Below are 21,527 nucleotides of genomic sequence, written 5' to 3'. Positions count from 1 at the left end.
GGAGTGGCTTTTCTTTTTTCTTTTTCATTTTTGATGAATGACTATAATTTATTTCTACCAAATTTAAATAAGGCCTGCTGCCTTGTGTGTTTAACTAGGCGGGCAGAGGAAAGCTGGTTTGTTTAGGAAGCAACGACTGAGAGACCCTGGCCAGGTGACAGAGGAGGGCAGAAAGAATCCAGACCAATTTGTACGTAGTATATTTTACTCCCATGAAATAAAACACATTTTTTTTTCATATTTGCTGAAAAGTAAAACAATAATATTGTACGAAATGTTATACACAGGGTAGGTTGTACATAGCAGTTTCAGAAACATCATTGCATCCACCAGAGAAACTATTCTAAAACTGATATTCACACATTTTTATAATAATAATATGTTAGAAACATACAGTGTGGCATTTAGTATATACATTCCTTTGCTCACAAGCGAAAAATCCTAATCGCTTCTGTATAACATGCTTTATTTTAAAGCCTAACCTTTAAAAACACTGTTGTGAGAGTACTAACAACTGCTTTTTATAAAATTAATTTGACATTTCGATATATATACATCCTTTCAGTCATTTTAATGTTAACAATGCTAAACTTAAAAAATAACAAGCTTATAGTAATGTTAAAATGTCATATCCAGTCAAACATTTGTGTATGTCCTTGCAACTGTTGGAAATACTTTTAGTGAAAGATGTCAGACATTGAGGAAATTCCTTTGAAATCAAAGGAGCTCTCTTTAATTCAGTGGTTTCCTTTTCTCTTTATATCTTCTCTTTCTCTCCTTTTCTTTAGTGCCCACGACCTTCTAGCGTAATTCCCAGTCTTTCAAGGGCAGCATTGCCCCATCCGGCACGGTCCTAGGATCCCGGTGCTGTGGGCGGGGCTCACACTGGCCTGTCCACGGCGTACTGGCAAGCACTCAGGTTGGACGCCGGGTTCTGCACGCTGGCGTAGCCGAAGCTGGAGTGCTGCTTCGCTTTCAGTCTCAGGCTGGCCAGGCTCGAGTTACACGTGTCCCTGTAAACGTACGGAGGAGTCGGCGGCGCGTAAGGACAGGCGGGCGTCGGCACCGCGGAATTCAGCGACGGGCTGCTCAGGTTGTTCAAGTTATTCAGGCTGTTGAGGCTGGAGCCCGGGACGCCGGTCACGGCTGAGGGCACCATGCTGGACGACATGCTCATGGAGGAGATGGAATTGGGCGGGGAGAACATGCTCTGCGACGACAGAGGGTTGACGTTCATAGAGTTGAAGAAAGGGAAGCTCTTGGTGGACAGGGAGGCTGACGTGAGACCCTTGGCGGCCCAGTTGTTGTAGGAATAGCCCGGGTACATGTCGTCATAGGGCTGCATAAGCCCGTTGAACTGCGGCCCAAAGCCATTCTTGCACAGCTCAGCCTGCTGGTTGCGCTCCCGCTTTCTCCATTTGGCCCGGCGATTCTTGAACCAAACCTGGGGGTTGACGGCAAAGGAGCAAACAGATGCCACAGATCGGATTAGTAAAACCTTGATCACAGAAAGCACCAGAGGCCACCCATGTCCAGCGCGCGCGCGCGCGCGCACACACACACACACACACACACACACACACACCATAATTTCCCCCACCCCCCACCGTCCCGCGGGCGGGAGCTGCCTGAACCGCGTCTAAAGTGAGGGAGGCCTGGCCGGCTGAGGCCCAGGCTCTGAACTGCGCCACAAACCCCAGTCCAACGCCTGGCGGCCTGTGGACGGCTTGTTCACTAACCCAGGCCCTCCTCTGGATCCAAACTCACTTACAGTAAAATAAACGCGGGGCAGCAGGTTTTCTGCCCAACTCTTACCCTGCCACCTTGCAAACTTGCTTCCATTCCAAAGCCACAGACACAGTGATGAGGACTAGTGGCTAAGAGGGCACCAGAGGCCCGCGCTCTCTTGCACAGCTCCTCCTTCCAGTCTCAGACCTTCCCTGCGGCCCCCACGCCACAGAACTCGCTCTCACAACTGGCGCCAGGCGGCGACCCCTATCCTCGCCTAGCAAAATAGCGAATTAAAAAGCAAAAGGCCGCCTCCCCTTCAGTCGCCTAAACTCCAAAAGCTTGGCTTGTAAATCTCCGGGAACCCAGAATGGGTCACTCTGCAACCTCCCCCTCCCTTCCTCCGCTCCTACTCATCCTCCGCCCTCTCCAGTATAGGCCCCGGCTGCCAGCACTGCTCCCGCCGGGCCCAGCGGGTTTGCTTGGCTTTGCAAGCCGTCGCCTGGCCCGTCAGCCCCCACCCCGCGTCCGGTGGCCCCGACGCAACCCTTCTCTCAATCCACATCGGACCCGCCCGTCGCCGCAGACTGCGGCTTTTGTGTATTGGAGCGAGGCCTGGCCCCAGATTTCAGAGCTGACATCGGTGATGTTTCACATTACACATCTCAGCCGGGCCCAGACGCCTAATCCGCTCTTTTCCCCCCCTTTTCCCTTTCATTCTCGATTTCCTTTTTATCCTCCTTCCTCTTTGCACCCGACTGCTATAAAAAAGCACGCTTCACTCCCACTTGGCTGGACACACAGCGGGCCTGGAAGGAGGCAGCCAGAAGGAGCGACAGCCCAGAGTGGTAGAGGCGGGGGACTTGGGAGAGACTCCTGGAAAGCTGGAGGGGTGGGAGAGGTCTTTTCAGAAGGATTCCAGAGAACCCACTGATTGTGTTTTTATTTTAATTAGTTTTAATTTCTACCCTAGGCCGTGTAAACTTTGCTCAGGCAAGAAGAGTACGTGCAAGGCCCGTTCCCCTGATGCACGGGAGAGCTAATCAAAGCCTGACCTTGCGCAAAACCACGCGGCCAGAGTCAGAGCTCTAGCTCTGTGCAGTTAAACTAAAACCATCTCCAACTTCATCCCGGCTCTTATCCACCAGCAAAGCCTCATACCCTACACAAATGCAACCCAGAGAGTACCTTCCTTCCCTCTGCTTTGGGAATGCATTTTGGTCTTTATTCTTTTCATCATTATTGCCATCTTATTGTTCTTTCATCTCTGCTTTAACTGGAGGCTCTATTTTTCTATCCAGAATTGTTTTGTTTTTGTTTTTAACAGCAAAGCCTCTGGATCTTGCTATGGGTGTTTCTGCTTCCAGAATCCTAACACATTTGGAGTTTTCCACTGACCAGCATAAACCAGGATGTTGCTACCGGGTAATTTATTTAAGTGCACTTTTGCCAATCCATAAAGTACAGATTTGCTACAAAGGTAAGCCCTCCCACCTTTAAAAAATAAAACTATTATCATTGGGAAGAAGGGTGTGAATAACAATCTCCTGAGAAAGATAAATAAACCAAACCAAAAAGTCTTTCTTCTTTTTTCTTTCTAAGAGGACTAGCAGGATAGTAGTTGTGTGTCAAAATGCTTCCGTGTATCACAAAACTAAGGGATAGGGTGTGGGAGAAACCTGAATGGCCGAAAACCGAAAGACTGTGTAAGGAGGATGAGCCGAGTAGAGAGAAAGGGCCGGGCGAGCCTGGGGGGAGAAAGTTTCCCCAGGAGGGCCAAGCCTTGCTTGTCTCCGGTGGGTTTTCCTTGTAAAAGGCGCACAGGTTGGAGCCTGTTCTCGGCTCCTGGCCTCGGAGGGATTTTATTAGCACTCTTCCGGCGACCGCAAGCCGGGAACACAATGCCCTATGCAGGGGAATGCCACGCGGCCCAGTTCCGAAGGATTCAGGGTAGCGGGGCAGTGAGCGGGTGCCGCTCCCGGAGCCTGCGCTAGGCCTGCAACCGCGGGTCTGTAAGGGGGAGCTGTAACCTCGCGACTGGGGCTGCGGAGAGGCCTTCTGCCTGTGCAAAGGCACACCGTGGCTTTCGGGAGACTGCCTTCCACACTCCCTCCGGTTCTAAGTGGCCCGCATTTCTACAATGCCTTCCTCCCTAGCCTTCCCAGGCTCCGTGAGGGGTCCTACCCGGACTCGGGCTTCCGTGAGGTTGGTCCACACGGCGATCTCTTCGCGCGTGGACATGTCCGGGTAGCGGTTCCTCTGGAAAGTGGCCTCCAGTTCCTGCAGCTGCTGGCTGGTGAAGTGAGTGCGCTGGCGCCGTTGCCGCTTCTTCTTGGACGGGTCTTCGGGGCCCACGTCCTCATTCTTTCCCTGCTGGCTCTTATCTTTTTCTGAAAACGAAACACAGAGAGGTTCCCGTCAGCAAGTCCCACCTGCTACCCGTGAACTCCAAATGGACCGGGCTGCAGAGGCCGCGGAAGCGATGGGCTGCCAGGCAGGGGAGGAGTGTGCGAGCGGCCTCTCCGGGCCGCGGTGAGCGCTGCGACTGTGGGGCGTGCAGACGGGAGTGTGGGTGTGAGCGCCCCGTCTCCTCCCCTCCCCCAGCGCCACACGTTTTATTTACATGTTTATCTCACTGTGAAGGCACATTCATTTTTACAGCCTCTTTCAAGTATATTTATACTCTTCTGCGCAGACACACCAAATTTTTTCCGGACACCTACACGCGCGCATTTTTCAGACCCCCACAGATCTCCATGCGGTTTCAGGAGACTAGTAAAGGTAGACTTTGGGATTCGGTGACCCACCCAAGTTCCTCTACCCTTTAGAAATACCGCCTCTTCTGCGGCATCGTTTCAGAAATACTTTTCTAACAAGCGGAGCTTTTCGGGAGCGGAAAGCGGAGAGAACAGATTCTGGGTTGGGGAGTCGGGGGTGGTGGCTTCTGAACGTCTTCGAATGGAGATGCTGGGATTTTTGTGACCCAGAAAACAAACATAGGGAGGCCAGGATAGGAATAGGGCAGGGAATGGCTCGCGCAGTTCGCCCCACCCCGGCGGGGCGGTCGAGGTAGGGCGAAAGAAACTCGGGGCCCAAAGAATCCCGGCTCCGGAAGTTCTGCGGGAGGCAAACTAGACGACCACTCCCACTACGCCTCCCCCTGGAGGGGTCGACTTCCTTGCGGGCGGGAAGAGCCCAGCGGCGAGGGGCGGCTGGACCCCGGTGTCCGCGGGGCCGCGCGGCGCCTTACCTGCGGCCTCGGGGCTGGAGGTGTCAGAGATGGTGTGCACCTCCAGCCTGTGCTTGGAAGAGTCCAGGGAGCGGGTCTGACCGGGAGCCAGTACCGAAGCCATGGCCAGCGGCTGGGGATGGTGACAGGAGGAAGACGAGGAGGCGGCCAACAGCTTGGTCCCTACTGCTCTGTGCTCCAAGTGCAGCGGGCCTTTCATGCAGTTCATGGACGAAGGAGCGCGCCGCCCTACAAGTCCTGGGCTGCCGCCCGGCCGTAGCCCCGTGGCCGCCGCCGCCTGCTCCGCTTTCCACTACACGCGCAGAGTTTCCGCGCTGTGGCCGCCGCGGGCAAAGCCAGGGAGCACAATCCCTGCTGAGTCTTTTTGAACCGAGCGGCCCCCGTCTCCTTCGGAAGGCTCAAGCCTTAGGGTCCGGCGGCGGAAAGTCAGCGGGCAAACGGAGACATGGGGATGTAAGTAGGCGGGCGCAGCTCGGAGCGTCTTTGGATAGCAGGCTTCCAAGCTCCAAAGCGAAACAAGAGTGGGCAAAGACCCCTTTCTTCCCTCCCTCCCTCCCCCACGTACCCCTCCAATAAGGAAAGCTAACGGCGATCGCGCTCTGCCCGCCCCCCGCGCGGCAGCCCTGACAGCAAAGTGTCAAGAGTGACAGGGACAGGTAGCTGATATTAGATCCCCCGCAGCGGCGGCAGCGGCTGCGGCAGCAACGCGGGCCTCTGGGCGCACCCTCCGTGGCACGCACACGCACACCCCCCTCGGGCCGTCGAGCTCGAGCGCGGCCTCGCAGCAGCTCAGCTCCCGGCACCCAGGCGAACGACGGACCAGCTCTGCGGCTCCGAGCTTCCCTGTTGGCCTAACATCTTAAAACCAGAGGCGGGCTTCCTGGTGCCCAGACGTCACTTTGCCGCGGCCCTCCCAACGCTCCCCGCCTCCGCCTCCTCCCAGACCCTTCGCCCAGCGGGAGTGACGTGGCTCCGCACCAATCAGAAGGCCCCGAGCCCCGGCGGAGGGACAGCCCTGTCTGCACCTATCAGCTGTGCGGGGCTGGGCTAATACCTCACTGTGCCCACCAAGTCTACACCGGCCGGCTCCCGGGAATTCTGCTCCGGCCCAGCCGAAGAAGATCTTGCTTTTAGTTCAGGCGGGGAGGCGGAGAGATGAGGCTGGGAGTAAGAGGCTCGGGAGAAAGGAGCGGAAAGGTCCAGAGCTGAAAGGTACAAGGATCAACATGCCTCGCACCCCTTCCTTTTTGTATCTCACTACATCCATTTCCAATCGAGAGATGCCTTTTTATCCCCCCTGTATGGAAAGGGGGCATGCTACTTAAAACCAGAAGAAATTGAAAAACAGCAACACATCACCTCTCCGATCTTAAATTTTCCAAACAGCCTGTCAAGTGAATGCTGCGCTAATCTGAAGAAGCTTTATTTTAATTGCAAAGAAGACAAAGCCCTGAGAAGGCCGGCTAATACATTAGAAATCGAGAAGCAAATGGACCCGTCAAAAAGAAAATTACCTTGACTTTAAACGAACAACTGTTTGGCGGTTCACTCTGGATTTATACAAGAATAAAAAGTCGCCTCAGATCACGTTCTCTGTAATGCTTATTAGACCCCAGACAGAAAATACACAATAGAATAGAAACCCTAACCCAGCATTTTCAAAATGCTGAAAGCTTATCCATTCTACTTAGCGTTGATTAAGACACATATCCAAGATCTTTCAAATTCCTTGTACACTGTATTAAGCTTGTCCTAACCCTAGAGAGAGCCCGCTTTAAATTCGACTCTCTTGTTTACTTTATTATCAATCAGATTCAAATCCATAAAGCCTGCAGAATCAACAACCTTGAGCTAATTATATATAAAATGTGCTTTAATGAATTTCCATACAATTAAGAATGTTGCCAAATAACCACTTTCAAGGATATTTTTTTAAGTCATTTTCTTTTCCTAGAGAACTCAAGGCTGCTGAATCTTTCAAGTCCAAGCAGGCAGAGGCAGTAGAATGGGGGCGAAGGGCAAAAGCCTAGGAGAACACTCAGCTCAGAAAAACCAAAGCCTTATTCATTTATTTTTTAAAAAAGAAAAAAAGAAACACCTTGGGGACATACAACTCTTACAACACTATTTCCAAAAAATAATAATAATAATAATAATAATTTCCAAAGGAATTAAAGAAATACAAACGTATCATTCAAAATAACTTTTGAAAGTCCTTTTGTCCTTTGCTTACTTAGGTCATGGGGAGAGCACAAACTAATCTCTTCTGGGTTTCTGCATTGGTGATTGCTTTATTGTGGAGTTAGTGTTATCATCCCTGAATGTGTATTTGTTTGACATTACAGTCAATGATTTGTAACATCAGTATGAGGTATCTTCAGAAAACTCCCTCCTTGTCCTTGTTCACAAGATTGGGAAACTTACTCAGTCTGGGGCAGAGTGGATGAGGCAGACTGCAAATTATGTTTGTAACCTATGTGTCTCTACTTTGCCGGGCTCTCTCTGCCAAACCCTATCTGCAACTCCTCCCCCATTTTAAACATGCTCGAGAGCCATCCAAAGAAGCAAATGACATTTGTTCTTCAGTTTCTCCCCAGAAGTATCATCCCACTTTAAGAAAAATTTAGCTGAAAGGAGGAATTTTCTTTATAGTAAGCTTTAAAGCAGCATTTCTAGTTTTAACCTTTTATTCCAGTTCACCCCATTCCAAGCATACATACACCTGCTCAGAGCAGAACACATCCTCATGTGACAAGTCTGCATTAGCTGAGGCTCATACATCCAGCTATATTAGGTCCTGCAATCTTATCACTAAATTATACATATTACACCAGCAGCCTGTTGGTAAAGAAGGTTAAATTAATTTACATTCTGCTCATTATCTGGTGCTTAAATGACGCATTTTATCCCTGAGATTTGGCAGAGAATCTCCTCAGACCCCACAGCGTTTCACCGAAGACAATGCTCTTACATTTGTAGTGGTTTTTAATCTGATAAGACTCTAATTTGCTTAAGTCTTTTAAATAAGGGTTTTAAATGTTTCTAGCCGTTTTCTTATTGAATTTCCTCTAATTCCCCCAAGATCATAAAGTGTATGTGTAAAGTAAATATTTCCTCCCATTGCACTGCCAGCCGATGACCTATAACTAAGTCAATATGAATTCAGCTCTTTTCTGCCCAATGTGTTTACTAATCATATTCCAGTTTCTTTTTTTAAACCTCAGTATAGCTCCAGTCCCCAAAATAACACCCCCATAAAGCTTCATTTCATGAAGAAATTCCATCATATGAACAAATGATAAACTACAGTGAGTATACTTTCTTTCTTGGTATTAGTTTCTTTGAGATTCAAACCCCGGAGAGGCAATTTTTGGTGGAGGCTTTGGGTGTTTCTCACAACTCCTTACTCAGGAGAGCTGAGGAGCTCCACAGAAACATATAGATTTCTAAGCTCATCTCTCATTAAACCCACAGAATTTTGATTTAAACTTGGTGGCTCTGTTGACTAACAACTCTCATCAGGGCAGATACACAAACGGGAAGACCTAGTCTCCAAAGCAGCTTCCAAAGCGGCTGAAAAGCCCCAGGGCGAGTGACAGCTCAACGTAGTGCTAAAGGGTAGTAGAGGTTGGAAGTGCTGGTGATCTTCAGGCAGCCTAAAAGCCTAAAAGGATGAGGAATCTTAAATTGTACCTATCCACTGCAAAGTCAAGTGGAGAATAAAGACAATTATCTGGAGATATCTGGTTAAAGTAAATTAATAAAAAAACACAAAACATAACCATGTCTATGTATCTATCTACCATCTATCTAGATAATGCACATATGAAATATATACTCCCCCCCCCAACTCAACTGAGCCAGTAAGGCATTTCTTTGCATTTTTCCAACCAGAGTTTCAACTCTCTCCTAATCTCCTTATCACTTCACGCATGGGAGATCGGCTGACCCCCTTCTCAGACCCAGTTCCATGGATGGTGGGAGCACACCAACATGAAAAGTCTAGATGGAGAAAAGCAAGTGAGTAATGGGAACCCCCCCCCCAAAACAAACAAACAAAAAAACAAACCCAAAAACAAAAGAAACAAAAAAACCCCCAAACAAACAAACACTTTTCAATGAAAACAGTGGTGATGATGGTCGGCAATTTAGGAGACTTAGTCTACAAAAACTTAATCCACTTAATATTGTGGGTGCACAGATATTGGTAGTATAGATAAGGAAGGGGTTGAAAGCAATCCTATGTATTTTGCAGGTTGAGCACTACCTCTGCACCCCCCACCTCTGCACAGTCTTCTTTAACTGGTTCTAGAAATCTCTATGACTTCAGCCTCCATCACAGAAATTTCCAATCCAGAGAAATATCAGGATGGTCAGTTCAGGGAAGCTGGAGGTGCTGCAAGGCCCCCACGGAGGGCAGGGGTGGGGGGAAGGGAAGCCCAGTGCGGGTTTAGGTTTTCAAGTCCGAAGACATTCAAGAATTGTCTCAGTTGGGTTTTCTTTGCTTATTCTTGCAAAGCCAGACCCTTGAGGAGGGAAATGTGTGACACGGGGTCAGGCGTGTTTTGAGCTGCTGGTATTTGCCACCGATTACCAGTCTTAAGGTCTTATTTAATTTCACACTGTTTAGTGTTAGTTGCGCAAAGCCCCTCTGGCCTTCGCGCGGAGATTGGTTGGGTTATGCCTCCAAAGTCTGGGGTGCGGGGTCCAAGTATGGACTTCAATCCAACCAAGCAATCCACAACTTTTTTTGGGGGGTGGGGTGGAATCTGTCTTCAAAGCTCACCTGTAAGATCGCTCATTAGATGTCTCCCTGCGCTGGCTGTCAGACCTTAGAGGGGTGGGAGTCTTGCTCTGGCCCAGGCCAGTTCAAGGCCGAGGCGGCCCAGACTCAGCTCAGAGCCACGTGACAGGCGTGTGTGTGCGTGCGCGTGTGGTATAAGGCGCAGAGGTCAGATGGAGACCTTGCACCCCGCTCAAGAAGTGGCCCTTCCTCCCCTCCTTCTTCTTCTGCCTGCCTTTTCTCCGCACACAAACCAATCTGGAAAGGCCCCCTTCGCTGTACCCCGTGCTCCAGGCACGAAGTGGAAGCACCCAGACATTTAAACGTTACTGTGGTTGATCCCCTCCTACCCCATTCTCTAAATGGATTTAAAAAGTGCTGGTGTGTAAAAAGGGGCAGATTGTTTTCTGAATCAAAGTCTGTGCACGTACTGAGCAGCACCTACATTCTCTGGGTCTCTGCCAACGGCACCCATATTTTAGTCTCACACTTGAGCTTTGGAGTAACTAGCTGGGGGTGCTCAGTGTCGGGGTGGGAGAGGTACCCCCACACTGGCAGGTGAAGAGAAAATCGGGGATTAGCAGAGTCAGGACGGGTGGGGGGATGCTGCTGAAATCATTAAACCCACGTGCTACAATGCCTTTTCACGTTAGTTTGTTAACACAACAGGTTTATTCCGAGAACGTTTAATCCCAGAAAACTAGTAAAAGTAGAGTGGTATAAATATGTCTTAGCAATGGTGGGGGGGGGGGATGAAAATGAGATAGACACTAATATCCAGGTCCAGAGAGAACTGGAAAGGTACTAACTAAAGTCACTTTTAAAAATTGGATTAAAACTCACCTTTTTCTCTTTTCTCTATTTCTCCTCTCTAGCTCATGTCCGTTTCTCTTTTCTATTTCTCTTGCTCTCCCTTCTTTCTGTCTTCCCTCTCCCAGACATGCTGGTAGCTAACATTCAGCATTAGTTGTCATGGTGACCATAAATCACATAAATCCAAAAATACCCACCTATAATCTGAGATGAAGCTTTTATTTCCCTAGCGAAATAATATTTTAAAAGCTGTCAGCTGACAAAAAAAAAAAAAAGGAACCCACCTCATCGTAGTAACCCAAGTAATATATTACTTCTAAAGGTTTAAATTAAAATGTCATCCTGTTAAAAACATAGTGGAAGAATTTTGGGTACTCTTCATGTCAGATCCTCACAAGGAAGTCGACTCCACCGCTCCTGATCACTCTTTAACACATATACCCAATTCTGCTGTTCATTCTCCTTCCATTAATTTCTTCCCACCCCTCTCAACTATCTAAGTCTGCACAGATTCTGCCTTAGGTTGTAAAAGAAAGGAGTCTCCACCTGGATCAGAAGGAGTTCAATCCTCTGCCCGAGCCTTTTGAGGACCTTGTGTATTGGTCCTCTGTCATCAATCACTTCCCCAAATGAAAGATGGGGGCTTTGGGGAAGAAAAGGTTCTGGTCAGCATCCAAATGAGGGTGACTTCCTAGAGGAACTGAGAAGAAATGCAGAGAGGACTGGTGGGGGCAAATGGAGTAGTGGAGAAACGAGCTGGGTGACCAGATTCAGTGGTTAAGCCCAGCCTAGGAAAGGTACCTGTATTCTCCCACTTCTGCCCTTTTCTCCAGAAAAGAAACTTTCCTATTTGGAGTCCCTGGTGGGGGAGGGGGGTGGCGGCCACAGTTGGGCCTTTTGTCTTCTACCTTGGGCTTGTTGTCTTTTGCCTATCTTTGGATTACAGGGTATTCGCCTAGATGAAGAGCCATTAATTACCCATTCAGTCAATATTAGGAAGACGACAAAGCTTTTTACATAGGATTAAGAAGACATCAGATTGTTCCATTAGTATATTCCTGCTCACGAATAAGCTTTCGTTATACATTTCCTTTTCCCTCCGAGTCGCTCTAACAACTGCTGCATATATTAACAGCAGGCGGTTTGGAATAACAACCCAACCAGCCTTATGAAACTTTGAGCGCACTTGGTGTCAGTAGCAAGGAACACGACCTGTAAAAAGACTACCTCTGCGGGCGGGGATCCACAGGGAGTGACTACCTATTGCACAACTGGTACAATTTCCCCTGACGGGGAAAAAAACCCACAAAAGGCAGAGGCAGCTGCTGACAATAAGCTAGACTCGGTGGCGGGTGGAGTAGGATGGGGTGGGGAGGCAGGGGTGGTAGAAAAGAAAATGGAAATCCCTCTCCTTAACCCTGTTCCCCTCTCTCCTGGCTTCTTCCTCGGACCTCCTGCCCCTTCTGCAAGCCCCTGTCCCTTACCCCGGGCCTCACCAATGGCCCTCTACCCTTCTAAGCATCCCCTTTCTTTCTAACAACGCTCAGGCCCCAAGCACTGCCACAGGTTCCACCACATCGCGTTTTGCAGGAGATGGTCTGAACCTGCTCTAGTTAGTTCCTTGCTAACATTAAAGCTGCTTCATAACGGCGAAGGGAAACCGGCTTATTTGCTTTCAGGGGGTACATTAGGAATCCACGTAGTATGTGCTCGGCAAACATTTGCTGATTGAATGAATGAAGGGTTTGCTGCCGCCAAGGCGGTGGGGAGTTACCCCGGGTTCTCTGAAGAAGACTGGGGCCAAGCTGCCACTGAGAGAGTGTGTCTCGGCGGGGGGCGCCACAAGGGGCCTTGGGGTCCCCCTCCCAAGGGAAGGACGTCGGCACACACCAGAGACCTTGGTGAGACTCTTTCAGCTCACCCATTTAGCCAAGGCTACTTAAAAATTAATGGCGTCTCTGGGGAAGGTACCCGCCCAAGTCTGGTCACCGAAGCTAGGCACCCCGACCACGGGGCGGCAGCTCTGTCCGATTTCAGCCCGGAATCCAGAGCCACCACCCCGAAACTTTAAGGGTTACAGACAAGGGAGGATCGGTTCCCCCCACCCGCCTTCCTGAAGGTCAAGAGAACTTTCTGAATTCAGCAAGCAGGCTTTTTTGGGGGGGACACTCAAAGCAAGGAAGTCCAGGATCTCTGTTTTAGGGGGATATTCTCAGCAGACCTCTGAACCTTCTTTGTGGGTTACAGCTAAACTTGCCAACTCTCCCCGCCTCCACTTGGATGCCTAGCCAGTCCTTTTTCTACCCTCTCTCAACCCCTGGATTTAGGGGTCTCCAGCCGACCTCCTACTCCACCTGCTTCAGGGTTTGAGCCAGGCCGTGGGCTAGCCCAATGGGTATCAAGGGGACAAAGATTCGCTTGGAAAGGAACGCAAGAGTCCCAGCCTTCCAGAGGTTAACCTTGTCTACTTGGGGACTGTTTTCAGTCTTTAACGAAGACACGGTGTTTTGGAGGGGTTGAGGAGAGGGTAGTGCCAATAATAAAGTACCATGGCCCTTTTGAAAAAAGACATGCCATTGTAAACATTTATTTCTTTCTGAAAGAAAAAAAAAGCTATCAAAAAAGGGAGAAAAATCTTTCTTTTCAAAGCAGGCTGTGGCCAGGGGTTTGCATATGACATAAATTAAATTTACTTATATTTAGTAAAGGGGACTCTGGCAACTTTCCTTGGAGGCACTGTAGTTTTGCTTACTCATGTGTGACATTTTTTTTTTTTTTGTCTATTACATCCCTAAAAGCCAATAAAATCAAGATTTTCAGCATTTCTCCCTATCGCATGCCTCTCCTTAATTAATGGTATTAAACATGTTTAGGCATCAATTTTCCTCTTCTGTCCAAAAGGTAGAAAACAGATTGTTGTCAATGTGGAGGATCAGTGCACTAGAATAATCCGGGCCCGAAAGTTAATGGGTAAGGAAACAGTCCTTCATTATTTCTAGTTCTTTATTTATCTACTAATTATCAAAAGTGGATGCCCAGTGGCGACTGTGACAGGAACAGAAAGGACTCCCCGGCTGACCGCGGCTTCTTGCCCACGTTAAGAGGTTCCCATCCCATCTCTAGCTTCCCCTCGGAGGGGCTCCCATGGAGACCACCTGTCCTCAGAAACCATTCCTGAGGTCTAGGAGCCCTGGGTTGGGGTGGGGATAAGAGACGTTAGGCAGCTCTCCAGCTCCCAACGCATCGGGAAACGTCAGCTTCAGTTGGGCGACTGTCAGCCCGCCCCGCGCGAAGCGAGATTGGGGAGCTCCCCTAGTCTGGCCAGACGGAACCCGCACGAAACATTTCTCCAGGAGTCATCGCTGTTCTTGATTTTTAACCATATCCCAAACATACTCCGGTCTAATAATTTATTTTTACGACCGATTATCAAACAGAGGAAGAATTTAACACAATCTTAATGACAGAAATCACCCGACGTTATCTCTGCACGGCCCCATTTAACCCCATGGGGTTAATCCCGGACAAGTGAGCGTTTAACTAGCCCAGCGGGAGGACTCGCGATAGTGTGCAGTGCCAGGCTGCTTCGTTCCCGACCATTTTAGAAGTTTTACTTATGCAAATGATAATTTTCTCAGGTTTACCGGGAAGCACGAATGCAGGGTCTTTGTTTTCTTCTTAGCAACACGGTTTGTTTATTTGGCGGGGCGTCCCAATTCGCCCCCCTCCGGCACACATTACATTTGTATCCTTACACTTTAATCCGGAAAGAGGGGGTTAGGGGCCGAGGGCTGTGGGGGAGCTTTATCTCCTCACACTATCAAAGGTCAACAACTTCCTAAGGCTAGGCACTTGTTATTACAGTAGCCCGGGAAACCCGGAGAATAGGACAGTTGTTAAATTTGAATTTTTCATGTATTCCAAGGGAAAGCTTGCACACACGCGCGCGCGCGCGCATACACACACACACACACACACACACACACACACCTCTAAAGGGCAAGTTTCCGTTTAGCAAAGGCCTATGCAGTGAGTTGGAGACATTCTGGCTTTTACACAAGCCTTTGAGCAGCAGGGCCCCTTGACTCGTCCACAGTGAAACCAGCTAATCAAGCAACGACACCAACAAAACCCGAGGCCTTGCAACCTGCACAACAGGTAGGTTCGCGTCGACGGGGCGCACACTTCATTACACCCTTGGCTGCGGCGCACAGTCGCTGCCCTCAGGCTCTGCGGGGCTCTAGTCAGCTCCTCCAACTCCCGGCCAGGCGAATCTTCGCCCTACGCAAGCCTCCGGTGCATGCCTTCCGCGGCAAACCCCGCGCCCACAAGCCTGGGCGGGGCAAGGCTGAGAGAGGCCGGGGCGGAGAGCACCCTGAGTGGTGCTACACGCAGTGGGACATGGCGGGCGACAGAGGTCGCTGTTGGACTACTTTTCCACGCCAGCTAGCGGCGCAAAGGTAGGTTGGGGTGTGCATAGGAGATGAGGCCACAGGGAGAGAGCGAAAAAGAGCCAGAGAGAGACGTGTTGGGTCTCAGGAGTGCAGTATACTTTTGGGGAAAGGAATTAACGTCCCTGGGACGGCTGCTTCCCGTCCCACACAGGGGCCAAGTGTCTAAGTCAAGGGACAGGCGCGCCTGTCTGGCGGCCTAGCCTTGGTGCGCTGTACCCGAAGCCCAGAGGCCCAGAGGCGGGTGACCTGCGCGCGGCCTGCGCTTCGCTCCCGGCCTTACCAGTGGCGCCGGGATGCTGCCGCGGGAAGAGCTTGCTGCTGGCCGCCTCTTTCCGGCTCTCGGGAGAGTCTGTGAACTCGACCTTTTTGATTTCGGAGTCTTTGGAGAAGAGGCATTCAACGGCCGCCGGCTGCACGCCTGGGCCGCGCGCGCCCGCCCCACAAGCGGGTAGAGAGACGCCCCGGACCGCGGTGGAAAGAAGCGAGGGTGTTGGGGGTGGGGGTAGGAGGCAGGACGAAGAAGAGAAAGAGGGACAAAGAGCAAAGACCCAGTTAGAGGAAAGGGCGGAGGTCGCTCGCGTCTCCCGGACCCTCTGGCAACCCGGAGCAGGGCGGCACACTCTTTCCGCGCCTCCCAGGCTGCCAGCGGCTCCCGCAGAGGGAGGAGTAGGCCCCGGGCATCGGGACGCGGTGAGCGGCTCCCTCCCTATCCATACCCCCCAGTTCCTACCCCCGGGAGAGGCTGCCGGTGTCCCGGTTCTGATTCCCTTTCCGCCCCGGCTGGTCTCTCCGGGAAGAGCCCCTCGCCGCCGCCTCGCCAAGGGACCGGTGCCCTCCTGCCGCCCTCGCATGGTGCGGTGTCCCGTCGAGTGACCCCGGCAGAAGAAGCGCGTTCTTACCTAATTGCACACACGCCGACACTAGTTTGCGGCAGTTGGTCTCCATTCCCCGTTGTCTGCAAAATAAAAGAGAAGGAGGGTCGTGAGAAGCAGCGGGGTCTCCGAGCGTGCAGGGTTCAGTGGACGCTACCTGTAGGGCGGACAACTGCAAACTCGCTCTTAAGTGCCTACTCTGGGTTGGGTTTCGGGCGTGCTTCTCAGCCTCATCCCCACCCTAGCCCCTGGTCCAGAACAACTGAATGTTTACCAAGAGGGGGGATCTCCCTCCAGAGTTGCGGTGAACGGGCGCAGGGGCTCTCGACGGATAAATCCATCATGTCCTGGGGGGACTTAGGCTGTGGAACCACTCTCAAGGTGTTTATGTCAGGAGTTAAGAGCCCGTCTGAACACGGGGGCAACCTTAGCAGGTACAGAACTTGGGGGTGAGTGGAGAGGACTTTTCTGTGTAAGAGGTTGTGCGGAAGACCACCATTCAGCACAGGACTTTCGGTCAGTAGACGCTAAGTAAACATTTGTAGACTATCAGACTCAACTTGTACCTGCCCTAGACAGCGGTTTTCCTCGATTTTGTGTAATTCTGAAATGAACGGGACTCTTAAAGCTCTTGGCCTAGGGTACTCCAGGAGCGAGCTGGCTTCGGGCCTCTCATCCATCAGGAGCCACTTTTCCATATTTAGCCACACTTTTCCCTGGAGATACTCACCCGGCCATTTATTTACCCTAAACTAAGATTTAAGATCGCAGAGGAGGGAAACGAAGTGGACTGAGTGAGACAGAAGAGAACGGGGCAAAAGTCCGGAGGGTTTTCTACCCAGCGAGGACGTAGAAATAACTCTCAGAGAACGGCTGCCCCGATTCAACCCCGGCAAACCAAATCTTTTTCAAAATTCCAACCACAACGCAGCGAGCCAAGCGTTTAACGCGCGCCCCCTTTTTCAGCCACAGGCAAACCGGGAGAGGTGGGTGGCGAGAGGCTCTGTCCGGGTGGGTAGAAGAGCCGCGGCAGCTTTAAAGACAGAAGGAAAGAAAGAAGGTCTCGGGTTCCCCAGGCCCTTTGGATCTCGGTGCCTGCCTCTCTCCACGCTAACCAGGGTATGCCGGCGGCGGGAGGGCCCACTTCGCTGTGGTCCAGGGTAGAGGGGAGGAGCGGGCGTTGCCCCTTTGGCGCAAGAGCAGAGGCGGGGCAGGGAGCTGCGGGTCTGGCTCTAGTCTGGGTCTTGTTTCCCCGCTCCTTGGCCTCTGCTGGAACAAGCCGAGCCCCGGGAGCCTCTGGCCAAGGTCGCCGCTTAGAGGAGGGGCTGCCCGGCGCCTCGGCGTGGGTGTCCAGGGGATCCCCCCCACCCGCTAGCTGGGACGTGGGCGGGGGCTCTGCCGATCCTTGCAGGCCCGGGGACCCAGAAGTAGCAGTTTGGCGGCTCCAGATTTAGTGATTCTGCAGTAAAATCACAGGATTAGTCCCTGATTGAGATGTCTGTTCGTGAGATATTACAAAATTCATTATCACAGCTTTCTACTAACTCGATATGAAGTAACACAGATGGGATTTTATTAGTCCAGACTTCAAATGTTTACTTATGATAATTTCGGGGGAAATTTGCATGTCACCATCAATTCGATAATCTTTTTTTTTTTTTTTTTTTAAACATCTGAACTGGCTGCATTATTAGCGGGTAGCCGAAGCATTGCAGATGGTAACTGCAAATAGTTTTCATTTTTTAAAGAAATGAAATATACAAAAGAAAAAGATGGGGTCGCTCAATATAAAGTCAGCCAATTATTACACATTCTCCCCCCCCCCCCCCACCCAAGCTCCAGTGCTGAAGGCCAAACAAAGCAATACAAAACAAATCAAGAACTCTGCTCTAAGGATTGAAAAGAAGGTCAAGGCGTGTTCCTTAGCTCACTCCTAAGTGTCCTTGTGACTTGGGGATTTATTTTGCAGTCAAAATGAGCCGTGAGACCTGCATTTTTTTTTCTTCATATAATTACCAGGCCTACTGGACGAACTGAATCTAAATAACTGAGGGAGATAGTTTTTAAAAATAACCTCCAATTCCTGCCTGCTGATCCTTAAACTTGCCCTGTCAAGCAAGACAAGTCTTACTAGGCAAATTTGGCTGCAGGATTTAGGGGCCAGCCTCCACCACTAATCTCACAAATTAAGATGCGCAACTTTTCTTGATGGGAAGTTGTTCTCATCCCAAAAGTTCAAGTCCTGGTTTGAACGTATATGCCAGGCAATCTTGTTTTGCCTAATTTGAGTTTTCTATTGTGAGTATGCTAAAAAGCACCACATAGTTAATGAAGCATACTGAACCACACTGGCCAAAGCAGGCAGTAAAAGCCTGAGAAATAAAACAATTTTCTTAAAAGTAATTTCTGATGATTGCCATAAGAGGACATCGCAGGAAAAAAATACAATTCTAATAATTCCAAATTCTTTTACATTCCCCCCTTTCCATTTTTTGTTACCCCGTAACAAAATCTTCAGTGGAAAGTTTAAAAATAAACAGCACAAGAACATATGTTTTAAATGAACTAAATTAAGGAGATTAGCCACTAAATTAATTTGCAGTGGGTAATCGTTTAAGGAAATTAAAATACTGCTTAACACAATTCTGTATTTTACCAGTTTAAGCCTTCTTTTAAACCAATTAATATTGATGCTTTAGGAACACTTGAAGACAATATGCTCAACTTGAGGAACAAAGCACCTGAATAATTTAAGTGTAGTTTTGCTGAGGTAAAGTAAAACATTCCATAAATGAAGTAGCTATTCAAATTTTAGGGACTGTTTGATTATTAAAACCTTGTATGCTTATTTTATGTTACACTAGTAAAAATCCTCATCTATTCTGTGCCGGTGCTTTGTTTCCTTGACATAATTGGTATTTGAATTTTAGATAAATTTCTTCCAAACTTATATTAGAACCACCTTTAATTCTTGTTAATGGCCTAAGAACTGCAAGGAAATCTCTGTGTGTCAGATTAGTTTTCATAAAAATATTTTAGAATATATGAATGCCTGTGTTATTTTAATTCATAATAGTAAAAGTTTTTTTTTTTTCATTTAGTTTACTAAGACATAATACACACACAAAAAGGAGTAAAAATCACACTGCCCTATGGTGGCTTGATTTCTGAATTACTTAGGAAAGTAAAGTCATTGAATTGGAATGAAAAGAGAACCATATTTCTCAGATTTAGAATCATAATTTTTTTCTTACTCGACAGTTGGAAAATAGTCCTCTCCTCTCTACCCATTTAAAATGTATCTCCTGAAGTGCAAGATTGGAGTTGACTGGTGATCAATTTAAAGGATTTATAATCCGAAGTAATTGTGTAAGCTTGGCATCCAGGCCTGGTTCCCAGGTAATTCGCTTGGGCCTGAGAGGTCACTAACTGCCAGTTAAGATGGAATCTTTTTTCCAATTGGTAACAATGGGAAAGGGGCTAATCTTCCAGTAGCTGAAACTTTGTACCCTGCCCTTTATCTTGAGAATGCTAATCCTCAGCCTGAGGATTTGTCCCTGCAGTGTTGGCACCGAGATTTAAGGGAAGATACCTCGTTTTAAATGCCAGCCATGGTCTCGCTTCCCACTCGACTTCAGCAACCCCATAGATTGTGAGTGTCTGCGACTGGGGACGAGAGGAACAGGGCTTTGCGAGGTCTGTTTGCCAACTGAGTTACTTCGGGGTGGGGGGGGAAGGCAGCCCCAAGAACCACAAATCACCTACGGTGAAGATTCTCCAAAGTGGAACAAATTTCCAAACTCGCATTATCTCACATCCCTGCGGAAAGAGACGGCCTCCACTTACCGGCTACCGGGAGAGAGCTGCTGTCTCCGCGTCCCACCGCTTCCCGGGGAGACTTCCAGCGATCCGAGGCGCAGGCTGCACCGCAAGCGCCGGAAAGCCAAGCCTGAGAGGACTGCGGGGCTCCCGAGGGTGCCAAGTTCCGAGGGAGTCCACGGGTGTGCGGCGGCCGCCGGAACCTAGCCGTCACTGGCAGTTTCTTTCTGCTCCTCTCCAGCTTTCTCGCTCGGTCTCGCACTCTCTCTCCCCTCCCTCGCTCTCATCCCTCTCTCTTCCCTCAGCTCGGTCTCCGTGTGGGGAGTGACGTGACGTCAGCAGAGATTCCACCAAACTCCACTGCACAGTGGCGGGCGGGCGGGCGGCCGAGCCCGGCTGCGCGGCGGGCGTTCAAGGAGCGAGCACAGCGTTCGGGCGAGCGCGGGGGGAGCGAGCAGGGGCGACGAGAAGCGAGGCAGGGCAGGGAGGTGAGGCCGGCAGGCCGGAGACTCGGGAGCCGGAGGAAGAGCCCGGAGAGCGAAAGAGGGTTTAGGGGACCGGGCAGGGCGCTGGGACTCGAGCAGAAGCGCAGCAGGCGCAAGCACTCCCACTGTGGATGGGAGGATAGGAGGGGAGGGTGGGATGGAGCAGAACAAGGAATCTGCGCCGAACCGGGAGCTCTAATAAATCAGAGGTGGGGTGGGGGTGGGGTTGGGGAGGAGACCGGAGGGTCCGGGAGACAGAAACGTACTCTTGGGGAGCAAACCAGGACGGAGAAGGAGGAAAGGCCAGGGAAAGTGGCCCAAGAAACGGAACAAAGGACTGTGTGCATGGGTTTTGTTTGGGGCGAGGCATGTGGGGTGTGAGTACGAGAGTGCCTGTATGTGACCTTCTTTCAGGCCTGCAGGGTTGAGAGACGAGTTCACAGAAACGAGAGATTGCGAAGTGGGGGTGGTGGTGATGTGAGGGACGCACTGGAGGCTGGAGAGAAAGTAGGCGGAGTGGGGGTGAGAGAGGATGACTGAGGAGTAATCTGGAAAAGTGGGGCCAGCGGGGAGGGGGGATGGTGGGGAAGAGGGCTGGGAAGGCGACAACCGAGACAAGTCAGCCGGGGAAGGCCCAGAGACTTGGCCCAGCACCGCCGGCCGGGACACCACGCCCGAGGTCAAGGCGGGTGGACCAAGCACGCTGCACCCGCTGTCCGCGCGCAGGTGGGCACGGTCGCGCCCTGACCAGAGTACACGAAAGGATTGCTCTGGACGAGGTTCGGGCGTTCATAGAGTCTAGAATTTCCTCTGCTGTACCTACACTCAACAAGTTCACCCCGGGTCACGGATATCTCATTTTTTAAAATGACGAGGTTAAGGTTCCTGGCGAGCATGGTATTAAATTGCAAGGCTTGGTGGTGGGGGTGGGAGGGGAAGCTACTCTCAAATTCACATTTGCTCTTAAAAATCGAAGAACACGTGAAGTTAGAGGCGTCATTTTCATTCGGAAAGTGTGTCTTACTTCTAAGCCCTGATTTTCCGATTTCTTGACTGGAGCAAGGCGTGTATTTTGGTAGCTAGCAGGGTGTTTTTGCTTCGTCCTGCCTTTGGGTGTAAGGACTATAAATATGATTCGTCTGGAAGACCAGGTGTGAAGGCTTCTGCCAGGCATACTAGACAAAGTTTGTTTTCAATTTCAAGGGCGTCCTGTTAATGTATGTTTTTGGAAAGCGTCGGAAAGCAGTCATAGGTTCCGGTTTGGTTTTCCCATCAATATTAATTTCTGCATAGGAACAAAATTCGCCCAGGCGCGCCATGAAA

The 21,527-nt window shown here is 50.1% G+C and overlaps 1 protein-coding gene across 3 annotated transcripts; it reads right to left on the bottom strand.

Moving 5' to 3' along the window:
* Nucleotides 1-167: 167 nt before the first annotated feature.
* On the bottom strand, nucleotides 168-20,288 carry PITX2 (paired like homeodomain 2). Of its 3 annotated transcripts, XM_027062602.2 has the most exons (5): nucleotides 19,747-20,288; nucleotides 15,928-15,983; nucleotides 15,309-15,446; nucleotides 3,913-4,118; nucleotides 168-1,444 (listed from the first exon to the last, which is right to left on the bottom strand). In XM_027062602.2, exons 2-5 carry the CDS (start codon nucleotides 15,971-15,973, stop codon nucleotides 881-883), a joined length of 954 nt encoding a protein of 317 aa, XP_026918403.1. In that variant the 5' UTR covers nucleotides 15,974-15,983; nucleotides 19,747-20,288; the 3' UTR covers nucleotides 168-880. The 3 variants fall into 3 exon arrangements, with proteins under 3 accessions (XP_026918403.1, XP_014917927.1, XP_014917926.1); XM_015062441.3 differs by lacking the exon at nucleotides 15,309-15,446 and having other exon boundaries at nucleotides 170-1,444; nucleotides 19,747-20,092; XM_015062440.3 differs by lacking the exons at nucleotides 15,309-15,446; nucleotides 15,928-15,983; nucleotides 19,747-20,288 and adding an exon at nucleotides 4,979-6,144 and having other exon boundaries at nucleotides 170-1,444.
* Between the last annotated feature and the right edge of the window lie 1,239 nt (nucleotides 20,289-21,527).

The sequence above is a fragment of the Acinonyx jubatus genome, chromosome B1, assembly GCF_027475565.1.
Source record: "Acinonyx jubatus isolate Ajub_Pintada_27869175 chromosome B1, VMU_Ajub_asm_v1.0, whole genome shotgun sequence".
Classification (NCBI taxonomy): domain Eukaryota; kingdom Metazoa; phylum Chordata; class Mammalia; order Carnivora; family Felidae; genus Acinonyx; species Acinonyx jubatus.
This window is presented reverse-complemented; position numbering and strand designations above follow the sequence as displayed.

What these genes read in the sequence shown, in the direction of transcription:
- PITX2 (XM_015062440.3), bottom strand. Translation starts at nt 5,186, where the DNA reads ATGAACTGCATGAAAGGCCCGCTGCACTTGGAGCACAGAGCAGTAGGG. An exon ending in CTCCAGCCCCGAGGCCGCAG is followed by an intron (nt 4,119 to 4,978) that starts GTAAGGCGCCGC and finishes TTTCGTTTTCAG; the next exon opens with AAAAAGATAAGAGCCAGCAG. An exon ending in TCACGGAAGCCCGAGTCCGG is followed by an intron (nt 1,445 to 3,912) that starts GTAGGACCCCTC and finishes GTCAACCCCCAG; the next exon opens with GTTTGGTTCAAGAATCGCCG.